This window comes from Colossoma macropomum, unplaced genomic scaffold (genome assembly GCF_904425465.1).
Source record: "Colossoma macropomum unplaced genomic scaffold, Colossoma_macropomum, whole genome shotgun sequence".
In the NCBI taxonomy this organism is placed as follows: Eukaryota; Metazoa; Chordata; class Actinopteri; order Characiformes; family Serrasalmidae; genus Colossoma; species Colossoma macropomum.
The window spans coordinates 18,703,885-18,720,954 of record NW_023494805.1 but is presented as its reverse complement, the minus strand read 5'-3'; the positions used below and the strand labels follow the sequence as shown (position 1 = coordinate 18,720,954).

Here is a 17,070-nt window from a genome sequence, read left to right as displayed (position 1 = left end):
ACATATGATGATGATGATGATGAAGATGGACTCAGGACAACACACATGATGATGATGATGATGATGACTATGGACTCAGGACTACACACATGATGATGATGATGATGATGACTATGGACTCAGGACTACACACATGATGATGATGATGATGATGACTATGGACTCAGGACTACACACATGATGATGATGGACTCATCGTGTTGGTGAAAACATGCTATTATAGCCCAATTATTACTCACTTTATAGAAATAATACTTCTTGCCATAATGAGATCACAAAGGCCCAAATGAGAGAATAATCTTTATTTTTTGTGATGGAGGAAACTAAACTCTCAATACCAAACACATTACATAGATTAGCTACATTAAGATCGACACCTTCACAAATTTACAAATAGTTTACAAATTTAGAGATAGTATTGTGTTGCTCTGCGTTGTGGAACATGTTAACTTTTGTTCTAAGTAGCCAACATTTGATAACTTCGTAATCAAGCTAACTGCTCACCTAGCTGGGTAGCTAACATTTGCTTTCTTTCGTGGTAAAAGTTATACAAAGAGAAAATCTATCAATTTTGCAGGAGAAAATATGCAGGAGTCTAAACGAAGTGTTCCTACCTTAAGATGAGAAACTTTAGCAGGTCGTTTAGCAGCTCCACCACATTGGGGGAGAGTGCTCCAGTGAGCCAGCGCCCGGTCCCACAGCACCACCCAGTATGCCAGAGAACACCAGTGAGGCAATGTTGGGTCCTCCCACACTGCCTAGTGCTCTGGATAGCAACAACTAGCCAGTGTCAGCTCTGCACACACTGAAAGCCCTGATGTTATTTGTACCAGAGGTGTAAAATTCAGGACCAGAAGGTAAAAATTTTGTTCCAATGGCCTGGCTTCTCTAGTTAGATCAAACCACCAGCAGAGCGGTCCAGGCAGTTGGAACAAAATCCTGGGAAGGATTTTTACTTTCTGGACCTGAATTTTGTGTCACCTCATTTTTGACTGGGCTACAGTCATGGCGTTGGTCTAATTTGAAAGGTAACACTCTCAAGTTTTTTTTTTCCCAACCATCAGAATAATTGAAAGAATTGCTGACACAGAATGGAGGAGTTTATATCTACCTGACTCATAGATCTTTAAACTGATCTCAGACTCTTGCCGTATTGGGTGGACCACATGTTTTGGATTATGATGTCTCTGTGGAGAGCAGCAAGGCTTTGAAGGTAAAGACCCACAGATCTGCTAGTGTTTGCTCATTCAGTGCTGACGTTGCAAATGAGACTATTGTAACTGCTGTGAATAACGGATCACAAAATGGTTTGTGGGAATCGAATCCTGAGATTTCAAGCTGTCTAACAGTATATTTCATCACTGTATTGCTGGACGATTTGATACCTAAAAATGATGTATGAATAACTGGACACTTTGACGGAAGTGTGTCAGTACAGTGATCTAGAAAGGTAAAATAAGCAAGTTATAATTACTTATTTTCTTGCAATTAGTTATCACTCAGTCCAGACAGGTTGTCTGTACTCTCTGAAAATTCAAGTGTACTTATTTTAGTGAGAAGTACAAACTGAAAAAGACAAGTAATGAGAGAGTACAGGGTGGAGTCACCCAGAATTCCTAGCAAATTGCAGAGTACACTACTTTTTTATATACAGCTGTGATCATTATAATTACGTCAATGATGTGAAAGCTATAATTAAACAATGTAGTAGTTACTTCATCCTAAAGGTTTCTGCAGCAGTATAGTTTGTGTCATGTAAACTTCATGTATACTCTAAAGTTTAAATACACTCCTGAGTATATAACTCCATGTAACAACTTAAAGAACTGAGTTTCAAAACTTAATTGATTTGAGGCAACGAGTTAGGGTTTACAGTATCGATTCCAGCTCCCATGCCAGATTCCAGAGCTGCTGCTCTTCCATTGCTGGTTCCTTGTGCAGCTCCTGTGCCGGTTCCAGTACCAGCTTCCCAAGCTGGCTCAATCCAGCTCCTGTTCCTCCCTGGCACCACCCCTTCATTATTAGCAGCAACTGTGACTGATTCTAAGGACCGATTACCTTGGTCACATACTTCTTGTTCATGTTTATGTGTGTCGCTGAAATATGACCATTTTTTCAAATATGTTAATTGTTTTGCTGCAGACCAAAAATGTGGTCTGTGCATAAGTCATGGCACATTTCCAGTTGATGACCCCTGGTGTATGGCACTGACGCAAGTTTATGTTTTGTCACAATTACTATAAAGATTAATAAATATACTGAAAGCGGCTCAGTGCACAATTTAACCCCTACCTCAAGCAACTATACATTATATTAAAGTGTCTGTTATGCATATCTGTCATCAGTGCCTGACAGGTGCACATAATCAACATCAAAGTGACATATTAAAGGGCTTTTGATATCAGAATGCCAGCCATGACAGCACCTAGTGGTACGATCAAGGTAAACTGATTCAAATATGTATTTTTGAGTTTAATAATCTAGACTAAAACGTCTGTTGACACTTGAAGTCACTCTTAAACACGGCTTCCCCGCAAAACAGATCGGTTATGGATATTTGCAGTAAAAAGGAAAACAACCTGAGCTACTGTAAGCCTGTAAAGGTCAGTTCAGTCTTTTTGTGCTGGAATAAGACATTGTGGGTGGCTGGGTTAAGAGATTCGGCGCAGGCACAAGACTTTATGTCACAGGTAAGAAAATGTCTTTTTAAACTATTCCAGAAACGTCATGAAGTTTTTATGAGGATAAATTAAGGGTCAAATTTTGCCATCAAAAGCTTGACTTTGGCAGCAATGAGCCTATTTCTTACAGTACCACTAACTGGCACCTCAAAGTTCAATTATTTCTGTGGCCAGAACTATAGACACGGCAAATAAACATCTGTTAAACACTTACATGACTCACAGAGTAAAACATATGGATATTACCAGTGAAAATGAAAGCAGAACCTGTGTTTAGAGTTACTGTAATATCTATAAGGGCAGCTCAGGTCTTTTTGTGCTTGAATAAGACATTGTGGGTAGAGTGAAGAAGATCTTTGGTGCAGGCACGCGGCTTTATGTCACAGGTAAGAAAATGATCCCTATGCATTGCTTCTAAAACGCTCTTAAACAAATTTGTGAAATTTGTGACATTATCCGATCATCAGGTTAACCCTATGACTTACAAATGCAAATGAAGCTTTGGCTTCAGCATCTACAACATTCATTACTGGGAAAAGAAGCTTGTGTATGTATTCGATTCTAAAAAGCTTGTAAAAGGTTGTTTTATTTGCCAGATTAGCAGCAGTTTAGAGGTATTTGCTGTAGTCTGTTTCTAAGTGCGGCTCTCGCTATGCCTATAAAGTATTTGGACCTGGAACGCGGCTAATCGTCACTGGTATGAACACATTTTGCAATTTCTTTTTATATCTATAATGATTATATAATGTTCAAGAGAGACAGGATGAGGCTTTTTACTAATGTATTGCACACTGCAGTTTAGACGGTCTATAAAGCAGATTTAAATTGAAAGGAAATGTTCAGTAAATGCGACAAATATTGACAAAAATATATTCTAAAAACCTTTTCAAACTGCTTACTGAGGCGCAAAATCCACAAATTATTCCATTTCAAACTATATCTGAAACTATACTTTGAAATGATATCAAATTCCAGTATTACTCTGTAGGAGAGAGTGGAACTTTAGCTTTAGACATGTGGTTTTCCATCAAATATTCAAACTAGCATGCAGTGAAGGTCTTACATACATTACAATACTGTAACAGATGCCACAAAGTTTGGTTATGCTAGCGGCCACAACCATAGACTGACTGCCAGAGCAAAAACATCAGTTAAACACTTGAAGTCATTCGGTCATACGCAAAATTTGAACACTGGGCGAAAATATGTAAACGCTTCCAGAGAACATGTAAATGTAGCAGTTTTTCCATCAATTTCTGAGCACAATTGCTATTTATTTGCTGAGTTCAGTACTGGGATAAGTTTCATATTGGACAAAATGAGATAACTGTGGTAGAACTTTTGCACAGAATACATTTAATGTTTTCTTTTTTCCACAGTAAAATTTGCCAGTTAAATTCAGCTAATAAACAGTAAAAGTTTGCTCAGGAGGGGATATGATCACTTATTTACACGTAGAAAATCAACAAAACATGCCAATTTGATCAGGGACACCCAAACATTTATATACGACATGTACATGACTCTCCTTACAAAAAAGAGTCCATCTTTAAATGTTCAGTGGAAAAGAAAGCAGAACTTGAGTTACTGCATATGAAAGGCAGTTCAGGGCTTTTTGTGCTTGAATAAGTCACTGTGGATAGGAAGATCTTCGGTGCCGGCACAAGACTTTATGTAACAGGTAAGAAAACATCTTTATTCATTCCTCCAAAAAGGTTCTGGGGTCTTTCACCCAATTTGTGACATTTTTAATCATCATATCAACTGTTTGACTGTCTCAGTCTTCATGACTGGGATATAAAGCCAGTGTCTGTTCTCAACGACTCTGGAAGAGCTTGTTTAAATTGTCAGGCAGTTGTTAGGAGTTTTTGCCATAGTCTGTTTCTAAGTGTGGCTCTGGCTATACCTACAAAGTGTTTGGATCTGGAACGCGGCTAATCGTCACTGGTATGAGCACATTTTGAATATTCATTTTTTTCTCTACAGAAATGATAAAAAGTTCAAAATGAATTGACGTATTGTTAGTGATGTAGAGCCTTTTGAAGCCTCTTAAACTCTACGGGAGCTGCTGGCAGTTGCAGGCTTCCATTCCTAACTCCTATAAAGTAAGAATAACTCAATGTGCGCTGTAATTACCGAATAAAACTCTTAGGATGTAATAAATCTGTCAGAGTTTGGAGATTAAAAGCACTACAGAGGTAGCTCTGAATTGAACTTAGTTAAAGAAAGTATAAAAATAAATACAGTGGAAAAGTTAAACAAAAGCTGAAAAATCATAGCAGAGGATGAAAAGTCTGTATGTAAAAATTAGTTTCAAATTGCTTGTGTAGGGATCAAATTTCCACTTTAGAGAGTAAATTTCAATCTTGAATTGTCTGAATTACTTTACTAATGATACTTCATAATATTCCTCCATTAGTTTGTTAAATGGACAGCACTAAGAATGTAAAGTGTTTAGAAATGATACAAAATGTAATTCCAGTATGATTCTTAAAAGTATAGTAGACTATTTAAGAGAACATAGACTATTTCAGAGCTGTACCACAAAACTTTAATTTAGGCCTGTTTAACTCTTGAAGTCACTCTTACATGGAAATCTGGACATTTTTAGTGAAAATGAAAGCTGAATCTGAGTTACTGTAAGCTTGTAACTGACTGTAAGTTCAGTCCAAGTCTTTTTGTGCTAGAATAAGTCACTGTGGGTGTCTATATTAAGAGATTTGGCGCAGGCACAAGACTTTATGTAACAGGTAAGAAAACAGTCTTTTTGCATTGCTACAAAAACATTTTGAGCTCTTAAACAAATTTCTGACATCATCTCATCATCAAGTTAATCGTACGATATACAAATGAAATCTTAGCTTCAGTACTTTCAATATTCACAACTGCAAAGTAAAGGTAACTGAGAATCTAAAGACTGTGGAACAGGTTGCTCTATTTCCCAGGCAGTTGTTAGGAGTATTTGTTATAGTCTGTTTCTAAGTGTAGCTCTGGCTACTACTACAAAGTATTTGGATCTGGAACGCGGCTAATCGTCACTGGTATGAACACTTCTTGCAATCTCTTTTTCATTGACAGAATTGATAAAAGTTGTTAAACTAAGTGAAAATGAGGCAGTTTTATTAATGCAGTTCGTTTTGTAGTTGAAAAGTTCTACAAAATGGAAAATTTTTTTTAAATTGTAATGAAAATATCTTTGCAGAGGAAAAGGAGTTTTCATTTAAAGCCCTTAGTTAAAAGCCTTGCTAAAAGCATGTTGTCCAGATTTAAATATATATCCAAGGTCACTAAGCCCTTAAAAAAGTATTTGGATGATAATTCTACAGCTTCAGTAGGTTTATTGATAGTAGAGGTATTTGTTGTAGTCTGTCGTGAAGTGTGACTATGACTACAAAGTCTTTGGATCTGGAACGCGGCTAATCGTCACCGGTATGAACATTTTTAACATATATTTCTTTACCTACAGAAGTGATAAGAATTCTAAGAATAATTGAGGCAAGATGAGGCATTTTTAAGAGTGTAGTGCATTTTGAAGCTTCGGCTTCCATTCCTAACTCCTATAATGTAAGAATAACTCAACCAGTTTGCACTGTATTCCATGTAACTAATGAATAAAAAATTAAGACATGATAAAAGTGTCAGAGTTTGAGAGGTTAAAACTCTACAAAGTAGCTTTGAATTGAACATAGTTAAATGAAGTAGAACAGTGGACAAGTTAAACCAAATCTGAAAAATCAGAGGACAATATCATAGTAGAGGATGAAATGTTTTTATTTAAAAATCTTGGCTTATTAGAAATGTTAGTATTTTATGAAGTCTGTTATACAAAAATCAGTTTCAAATTGCTTGTCTAGGTATCAAAAGGTATTCCACTTTAAACTTCACTTTAGAGAGTTAATTTAATATTTTAAATTGTCCTAATTAATTTGCCAATAATGTAGTCATAATATTTCTCTATTAGCTTGCACCGGACTTAAAATGGAAAGAGTTTAGAAATGCTATCATTCTAAACTGTATGGTGGACTGTTTGACAGAATGAAACTTCATAACATGTCCAGAGCCGTCGTTTGTCATCAATTATTTAAACTACCACAAAACTTTAATTTAGATCTCTTTACCTCTTAAAGTCACTCTTACATGGAAGTCTGGACATTTTCAGTGAAAAAGAAAGCTGAAAATGAGCTACCGTAGGGTCAGTTCAGGTCTTTTTGTGCTTGAATAAGTCACTGTGGGTGACTGGATTAAGAGGTTTGGTGCAGGCACAAGACTTAACGTAACAGGTAAGAAAACAGTCTTTTTGCATTGCTACAAAAACATTTTGAGCTCTTAAACAAATTTCTGACGTTATCTCATCATCAGGGTAATCGTATGATATACAGATGAAATTGTAGCTTTGGTACCTTCAATATTCATAACTGAAGCATAAAGTTAGCTAAAGACTCTGGAAGAGGTTCCTTCATTTCCCAGGTGGTTGTTAGGAGTATTTGTCATAGTCTGTTTCTAAGTGTAGCTCTGGTGGCTACTACTCCTACAAAGTATTTGGATCTGGAACGAGGTTAATCGTCACTGGTATGAACACATCTTGCAATCTCTTTTTAACCGACAGAACTGATAAAAGTTGATTGAGATAAGACAGTTTTATTCCTACAGTTCCTTTTGCAGCTTAAAAGTTCATCAAGGCAGCTTTAAATAGAACAGAACGAAGTAAAAAGTGTGAAATGTATTGTAATATAAAAAACTGTAATGAAAATATCTTTGCAGAAGAAGAGTTTTCATTTAAAGCCCTTAGTTAAAAGCCTTGCTAAAAGGATTTTATCCATATATAAATATATCCAAGGTCTCTGAGCCCAAAAGTATTTAGACCCTAATTCCACAACTTCAGTAGGTCTGTTTAAAGTAGAGGTATTTGTTGTAGGCTGTCGCTAAGTGTGGCTATGCCTAGCAAATATTTGGATCTGGAAGGTGGCTAATCGTCACTGGTATGAACACATTTCTCACTTTCTGTTTATATGTAGACTTTAGTTTTTTGGCCTACAGAACTGATAAAATGCTTTATGTGGTTTGAACTGTTAAGAAGGCAGCAAATGGAGCGTAATCACATAAATAGAGTAAAATAAACTATAAAAAAAAGAACATTTAATTATTCAACAGACTGCATTACAATAAAAACACTGAATATGTTGATTAAAATATCATTGCAGGGTAAGAAATATGTTTAGCCAGTTACATACATGGCTTAATGGAATGATTTCACATAGATTGAAATATAGTATTTGTAAGATCACTCCACAGTTTTAGCTCTCCAGGCTGTAAATTAGTTATTAATATTGTGTAAAGTTACATTCAGAACATTAAGGCGGTTCAGGTATCAAATATACTAAAAATAACAGCCAAGTAACTACATTCAAAATGCACAAAGCTTGCATTTTTATAAAGGATGTAATCACAACCTTTCATTTTTATACCAAAGCAGTACAGAAGGAATGCATGTTTAATTTGAGTGTTAGGGACAAATTCAGAAGAATATTACAGTCCTTTACATGTTTATTGCTAATTTCCTTTCACCAGTTTTTTTCATAATTCAATCATTGAGATGTAAACAAAATCATTCAGAGTGGTTTGATGCAAAATAGTTAATTATAGAGAAAATTACCGACTCAGTTTTCTTCACAGTGGTGGTGATAGGAACCAGGATTTGTAATGTCTACAACACAAATATAGTCATTTTATTTGCTATCTAAAACCACCTGTGAGCCTACATGTGTCTTCCAAGTGTTATATGTGATGTTGACAACATTAAAAAGGAGGTCATTCAAAATAAAATGTGTTTTCTTTGGGGACTGTTCTGCTCCTGTGTGAACCCCTCTGCCATCAATGGATTTAAAAAATAGGTTTTAGGCAAAAACCTTTAATCAAAACTATCATAAAATAAGACTTCAGCCATCAGCCAATGTATTCATAACTATTAATGTAATAACTTGCTGCGAGGGATCTGTTAGGGACATTAAAGGCTTTGGACATCTGGTTCCTATCACCACCACTGTGAACAAATCTGACTCTGACTCTGAAAAAATAGTGGAATTCTGTTTTAAATTGCCATAATATTTACTGTAATATGTAATATTAATTTAGTTTTTAGTTAATTTAGTTTGTGTAATTGTATTCAGTTTCATATGAAACATATAAGCTGACCACAGATCAAACAAAAACTACGTGAAATTTGATAAATATTGTATCTTATTTATACAATTATTTATTGCCTGTACACATATAGCACAAATAGTATGAAATATAAAAAATTAAATGCTTGATAGTAATAAATAAATATTTTCTGCTCAAACATGAAATTAGCTTAAATCATACAGTAAAAATATTAACATGGAGGCCATGCGTACACTTGAATCTTACTAATTACATTGGTGATATGGCATTTAGCAAGCAAGCAGAAACTGTTCCAATTATTGATAGTTTTAACCCCTAAATGGCCAGGGCCCATTGGTGGGCCCAAAGTTTTATTACACACCTCTCTGCTCAGCCAGTTTGCGTTGAAGTACCAGTACTTACTGAATAATAAGCCTTAGTATGTAATAAGCCTGGATTTTAAGGTGTTAACAGAAAAAAAAAAACTTTTTAGCTAGTTACATTCTCTTTATTATGTAGTAAGTATGATTTTGCATAGCCTATTTTAATATGTTCGTTTAACCATTTCCAAACCTGTAGTTGTGGAAGCCCAGTGTTATCTGTAGTTACCATCCAGCACCTGATTTGGTTAATCAGTGCTTCATCATGTGGATCCAATTTTTTTTTTTAAATACTTATTACTCTGTTTATGTTTATTTACATTTCCTCTAATGATGAATGACATTTTTAGAAACAAAAGCAAATTTACTGCCAAGAGAAATAGTTTTAAACATTGTGTTTAGGTGCCTAAGACATTTGCACAGTACTGTATGTCCTTACTGCATGTTGCTCTGAAACAACCAGCCAGAACCAGTTAGCACAAAATGCTGGTGTCTAAGTGGCAATTCATCAAAATCTAAAATCCAAACAGACACCAGTAGCTTTGGTGGGCATGTTGATGTTGACTAACGGAAACATATTAAGTCTTACTGTGTAAGTTTTACTGTACGTTTACTGTGCAAGAACTAAAAATACAATAATCATTCAGATAGTTTATGCTATTGTTGAGAAAATGTTTTTCAATTACTAGCACCTGAATTTGCTGCTGAATTGCTAAATCCCCATTGTTTCCATGCCTACTGCCAAAATATACACAAAAAAGACATAAAATCTTGTGGTTAAAAATGACCAGTTTAAAGATGGAGGCATGCATATGCAACGTTAAGATATTCAATACTATAGCAGACATAAAAACATTTATAAAAAGACCCCAGTTTCAAACATTATAAAATTCATTTAAAACAAATTGTAAATGAATTATATAGTGTTACAGCAGGAATAACAATCCTGACTTTAGAGTATTCTAAAAACTGACTTTAGATTATTCCAAATTTAAGATAAATTGATAATTGAAACATCCTAAACATTAGTAAAGTGGTCTTTATTGTCATCTCAATATACCTTGTATACATTGAACAAAATATTGTTCTTCAAGCTTCATGATGCAACACACAACAGCAGCACATTACACAGGACTACAGTGCAGATACAAAACAGTGTGAAACAAGTGCAGAAAATACAATAAATACACCAAACCATAAATATGCAGAACATGCACACGACAAAAATGACTAGACAGGGGAAACAAAACAAAATATCACTGCTTTCGCAACAAAACCTTGTATCTCCATTTTTGTTGTTTTTCCTTTGTTTTTTTACATAAGTTTAAAATGCCTCTTGCCCTTTTTTATTGTGTTCAAATTCCATGATGAGTGGACCAACAGAAACTGACCAAAATGCCTTACAAAAAACTACTGTAACATTGACTTACATTGATACTTAAGAATGTTTTCGTCCTCTCCTGTAAAGTTAAGGTTTTGGAGATACAAGGTTTTATTCCGACAGTGATGATATATCTGAATGGGTGTCACATGGATGAAGTGTTAAGAGATTCACTGATTGCTAAAATGCATCATGTAAAATATAGAATCATCTAGAATCAGTGGAAACCATAAATGTACAATCAAGATTTACTTAAAAAATCAGACCCTGATGATGCCAGTCTAAAGTTTGGACGCACCCCATTGCATGTTTTTTATCATCTTAAAGACATTTTGATCTAAAGGATTAAGCTTAAAGTTGTTTGTAAGATAAATGTGAATATTCAAACGAATGCTTATGTATGAAACAAACAACCAAATAAACACATAATAAATAAAGAAAGAAAGAAAGAAGAGAAAGATAGTTTTCATTTGGGACGTTAGGGATATTTGGAGTTGGAAAACATCCAGTTGGGATCACAATCATTATAGCATCATAATTATTATATTTTCTGGCTTGAAGTTAATTAGTGGAACGTCTGTCCTCATTAACACATTTCAGCCAATCAGCTGTGATGCGATAATGGAGGGCGGGGTCTAAATAGCCCTATTTCGTAGAAGTAAGAGTAATTTCATATGAATAGATAAAATGTGTACAGATATTTTTCTTTGAGTGTGGCTTTATTCTTATGTTCTAGATAATTTAATACACAGTTAGATCCGGACAAGCATTTTGACATTTCTCGTATTTTTCCAATGTTTAAATCAGGTATGTCAGCTCTGGAGGGCCACAGCACTGCAGCCTTTAGGGTTTACCCTCACAAACACTATAGAGAATGTCTGCTAAACACTAATGCCAGGTTGAACTGGGTGTGTCAAGACGGGATAAACATTCATTTCCATTCAATTCAGTTCAGTTCAATCCAATTCACTTGTCAAGACAGGATAAACATTAATGTCTGCAGTGCTACTGCCCTTGAGATCATGAGGTTTGACCCTGGTCTACATTTTCCTGATCCGTTTGGCTGTTTATGAAAGAATGATTGCACATTTTAAGTGAATCTTTACAGCTCCCTAGGTGTGTTTGATTAATATACTGATAGAAATGCACAACCAATTAAAAAGTGTTGTTACTCTGTAGTAAGTAATTCAGAATGTTCTACCTGATGTTTATTGCTTGCTGAATAACAGGAACATTGTATGTGCTCCACAGAGAAGCCACTTGAGGTAAAACCACCTCAATTATCGGCGTACCCGATAGTCAAACAGGACGATGAAAAGAGAGTACTGCTGTGTCAAGCCAGAGACATGGCTCCAAACCTGGTGAGGTTCACATGGAAGGAAGGTGGTAATAAAGTGGAAGGTGATCTGATGGAGCAGAACGATGAGTCGGAGGTCAGAGTGACCAGCATGCTCATTGTAGACAAAGAGAAAGCAAGGACTAATCAATACACCTGCTTTGTCCAACATGAGAGCAATACTAATGAAGACAAGCACGTCAACATTCCAAAAGGTAACTGCTCCATGCTGCTTCTGTGTCCTCAGAAATGAACACTCTAATTCAATTTAATTCACGAGCAGCACATGAATCTAACACATTCAATTATTAACAATCTAACAATGTATCACTTCAAGTGACTTAAATACATTAATTGTATTCATCATGTTCGCTGGCTGTCTTTCTGTGTGCTTAAACTGAGGTCATTCATGCAGCTGGAAGAACATAAAGTAGATTCTTTCCTTTACCCATGAGGAAACGCAAGCATTCTGTATTTCCATTAAAAAATGATCTTGTTATTAACTTACAGAAGTTGATACACCACCTAAGAATGAATCAGTTGCTGGGACAGTTCCAACCTGTGCACCATCACCTGACCAAAAAGAAGAGGACGGCACAAATTTTGGTAAAGAGATTTAAACACAAGCCACAGTTTATCTAATGATTTATACTGAAAGCACTCCTTGTTGAAATGGCTACAATGAGAAAAATATTATGTCAACAAATTAACAATTTGGGTAACACTTTACTGTAGGACGCTGTTCGTAACGGTAGTGACAATTTTAGCCAACTTTGAGCAGAACTCAAAAATGCTACCCCGTACATGACTAGCAAACACAGCTCTGAACAACTGTACATGCATAAAATCTTGATATTTTCGTTAAAACATAAAAGATTTTCCTAATTGCAGAAAATATTGTTTTGGTGGTGACAGTTTTTCAGAATTTGGGACACTTTTATTTCAAAACAATGGGCTCTAACTGATCATTATGTGGCCATGAGGGGCAGGGATGCAGTCTCACTTCCTGCTCCAAAAAGCCAAAATAAGGGTCCGCCTACAGACTAAAACTCTCAGTGTTTTGGTAGTCACATGAAAATGTGGGACAGCATTTTTTGTTTAAATTCAATAATTAAACTCATGATAAATCTAAATCAACTTCAAAATGAATCAAGTCAATCAATAAGTTCTTTTTAAAGACAATGTTGAAAAAATACTATTTTTGGGGTTTGGGACAGCCAGCTGCCAATAGAAACAACCCTATAAATCAGTGGTGTCCAGTCTAATCCACAAAGGACTGGTGTGGCTGCAGGTTTTCACTCCTAACAAGCTGGAGCACACCTGACTCCACTTGTTTAATCAGTTGGTTTTAGTCTTCAAACTGCTGATCAGGTGATCTCCCGCTTTGTTGGAGTGAAAACCTGCAACCACACTGACCCTTTGTGGATAAGATTTGGTAAATATTTAGCTTATTACTATCTAAATAATAATAATAATAATAATAAAAATAATAATGAGTTCTGAACACAAATAGTTTTTTAATAGTTTGTTCACTATTGAAGTATTTCTGTAGAATGGTCCATATCATAATGGAAAGCTGCGCCATATTATCAGTGACTCACACTGAGCTACTTCATTTCAGCCCAGAAGGTCTCGTTATAATCTGAAGTCAGAAAAAATCTGCATCACCGGACACAGATGTTGGGTCAACTTAATCAAAGTTAGCAAAAGCAGCCTTTAAGACAGATGGCGTTCATTGGAACAAGTGTTTAAACGTCGTCACTGTTTAAAGAAAAGCATGCATCTCCAAAATGGTAACTTTACAGGAGAGGGCAAAAACACTCTTAACTTTCAATGAAAGTTAATGTAAAGAGATTTTATCCTAAGTCATTTTGGGGCACTTCTATTGGTCCGGTTTGTTTTGAACAGTGATGTCAGTGGTCAAGATGAGCTTATGTAGGTGTCATATGGCCTACAATAAAGTGTTACCATGGTTTGGGAAAGGAATAGCACTTGTACATTACCCTTTTCATTCTTTCATTAGCTGAACTAAACTCATAAAAAGGTGGTTCTTCAAGGGTTCTTTAGTAAAGAAAATGGTTCTATATAGAACCATGAACAATTGAAGAACTCTTTGCATGATTAAGTGCATCGTGAAAGAGTTCTTCAGACTGATGGAGAATCTGCTGTATATGGTTCTGTACCATGGCTCTTTTTGAAAATGGTTCTATATAGCACCAAAAAGCGTTCTTCTATTGTTATGACATCAAGCTTGTAACAATAGAAGAACCCTTTTTGGTGCTATATAGAACTCTTTTCAGAAAGGTTTATATAGAACCATCTAAAGCATATTCTCCATTAATCTGAAGAACCTTTTCACGATGCAAAGACCCAATTAATCATGCAAAGAGTTCTTTGTTCATAATTCTATTTAGAACCATTTTCTTTACTAAAGAACCCTTGAAGAACCATATTTTTAAGTGTATACATGCTACTACTGCTCTACATATAAAAAGCAAAATGGAATATAAGCTGTAAACAATGTAAAGGTAAATAAAAGTAAGAAATGTAAAGGTAAACACTCTAATGCAGTTCATAATCTCACTGCCTTTCTCATTGTCTTCTCTGCAGCTTCCTCGGAGCTGGTGCACAGACTGTATCTGTTCAATCTCACGTACGTGTCTCTGCTGGTGAAGAACGTGCTGTATTTCTGTGCTGTGGGGGTCTTACTGTACAAGAGGAGAGCCGGAAACAGTGAGACACTTAGCAAACCCAGTCCAACATCAAACTAGGACGACTGAGGAGTTTCAGATATTTTACATACGCTAGTAGTCAAAAGACTGGACACACCTTACTATATGTTTTTCATAATCTTAAAGGCATTTAGATCTGAATGATTGTCAGAGTTGTTTCCAAGGCACATATTAATATTCAAATTGACGCCAATCCAAAACAAATAAACAAAAATAGTAATGATAAACAATATTTCTTGAAAGAAGTAGTTTACATTTAGGACTTTAGAGATGGAACCACAACCATTATGACATTATAATTACTATGTGTGTCTCATTAAAAGTTAATTAGCTGAATTTCAGTCCTCGTTAACGCATTTCAGCCAATCAGCTTTGTGAGAAAAAGCCTTACTAGGTACAAATCCAGTAACTCCATATGAACTATTTCATAGTTTGATGTCTTCAATATTTTGACGTATTGTTCCACAAATACGGAAAATAGTAAATAAATAGATATATGAGTAGATGTGTCCAAACTTTTGACTGGTAGTGTATATTTTTTTCTCTCTTTTCTTTTTTTCCTCTTAACAGTTTAAGCTTTTATTTTAATCCTTTTATTCGTTGCCTGCTAGCCTTAGATCTCTTGGTATAAGTATGATTTGTGATTTCTTTTTTCTGATTATATTCTGCAAAACGAGAAAATGACCAAAAAAAACGTTTTAAGCCACATCAGGCTGATTAGACTGTAAAGATGTGTTTTTTAAATGTACTTTTGTTTGTATACAGTCACTTTTACACTTTTCCTGTATTAATCAATCTACGTTATTAATCTTTGAACATTGCATACAGTCTTATGCAAATGTTTGGGCACCACTGGTTAAATTACACGTTGATTTTCTAAATAAAAGTGAGTTACACATCCTCCATAGGGAACACACTTCTGCACATTTTAATGCTCTATTACTGTTTATTTGCTGGATTTAACATACCAGAAAAAATGGCCTTTGTAAAAATTATGGCACATTTTATATTCTATGTTTTATTTTTTCTAATATGTTAAACTCAGCAATAGATAAAATTGTGCACTAAAATTTGCAAACAAATGTCATATTTAGGTGTGTTCTCTCTACAGGAGGTGTCACTTGACAGTGGGTGTTTTTGCATATGACTGTGTTCTCTCCTTTTATTCTAGTATATTTAGCATGCATTCATTATTTTAAGAAAATAGAGGCAGAAATGTTGGAGAATGTTTTGGCTGATTAGGTGTTATAAGCATATATAGACCTGTTTTTGCTCAACCTGTATCTCTTTTTGTCTCTATTTCAACAAAATCACCAGTTTATGCTTTTAAAAATGTTTGATATTTTTTCAAAGTAACTTTCAAATAAAACTGGCTTCAGCATCAATGTCTACATGATCATTTGGCATCAATCCTGATCAGGAATGAATTTTTCCAAATCACTTCAGCACAAAGATCATCATCAGTATTACTGAACTCTTTCTAATAGAGGATCTCATCATAAATCTCACAGTGATGATACACAGATTCACACCGGGGCAGTGTAGCTCTTTAAGATTAATCATTAATCACTGTTATCCAGTTTAGTGGTGGAATGTCACGATACACTCTCAGAAAAATGGTTAAACTGTCACTGGGGTGGTACCTTCAAAGGTATGTCTTCAGTACCTTTAGTTGGGGAACATAATTGTACCATAATCCATTTAAATTATATTTTCTAAGTTGTATTGACTCCACACACCCCGTCTCGTCTCCAGCCTTTTTATTTTAGTCCTGTTTTAAAATATTAGGTTATAAATAGGTACTTTATTCCTGGGAAAATCATATTTAAGTTACACAGTTGGACCTAAAAACCACTGTTGCACCACTGAGGATACATTTACATTGTACCTTGACGAATGAACCGCCTGCACAATACACTCTTAAAAAGATGGCTCTTCAAGGGTTCTTTGGCAAAGACAATAGTTCTATATAGAACCATAAACACGCAAAGAACCATTTGCATGCTTAAATGGTTCTTTGCATGGTGAAATGGTTCCTCAGATTGGTGGAGAATATGGTTCTACGTAGAAAATGGTTTTGCATAGCAAAAAAAAATAATAATAAAAAAATGGGGGTTCTGCTGTTGTTATGATGCTACGCTTGTAACAGTAGAAGAACACTTTTTGCGGTTCAAAAAAGTTCTGTATAAAACCATTTCACCATGCAAAGAACGCTTTAAGCATGCAAATGGTTCTTTGAGTGTTTATGGTTGTATGTAGAGCCACTGTCTTTACTAAAGAACCCTTGAAGAACCATCTTTTTTAAGAGTGTATAAAACTACCTACAGCCACTTCTTGAACATCCATATATCAGTCCTTTCAGTCTTTTCCAGTCAGGGACCGCCCTCAGCCTGTGTATGAGTTAATTCACAAATATTTA

The 17,070-nt window shown here is 35.3% G+C and overlaps 1 protein-coding gene across 1 annotated transcript in view; it reads left to right on the top strand.

The window, feature by feature from the left end:
* Positions 1-15,994, top strand: part of LOC118825368 — a 102,128-nt gene extending 86,134 nt beyond the window's left edge. The window contains exons 6-10 of the mRNA XM_036595956.1: positions 5,690-5,715; positions 6,059-6,110; positions 11,835-12,134; positions 12,430-12,525; positions 14,530-15,994. Coding sequence (XP_036451849.1) covers positions 5,690-5,715; positions 6,059-6,110; positions 11,835-12,134; positions 12,430-12,525; positions 14,530-14,690 — 635 coding nt within the window. The 3' untranslated portion in view covers positions 14,691-15,994. The remainder of the gene's footprint in view (positions 1-5,689; positions 5,716-6,058; positions 6,111-11,834; positions 12,135-12,429; positions 12,526-14,529) is intronic.
* The last annotated feature ends 1,076 nt before the right edge of the window (positions 15,995-17,070 follow it).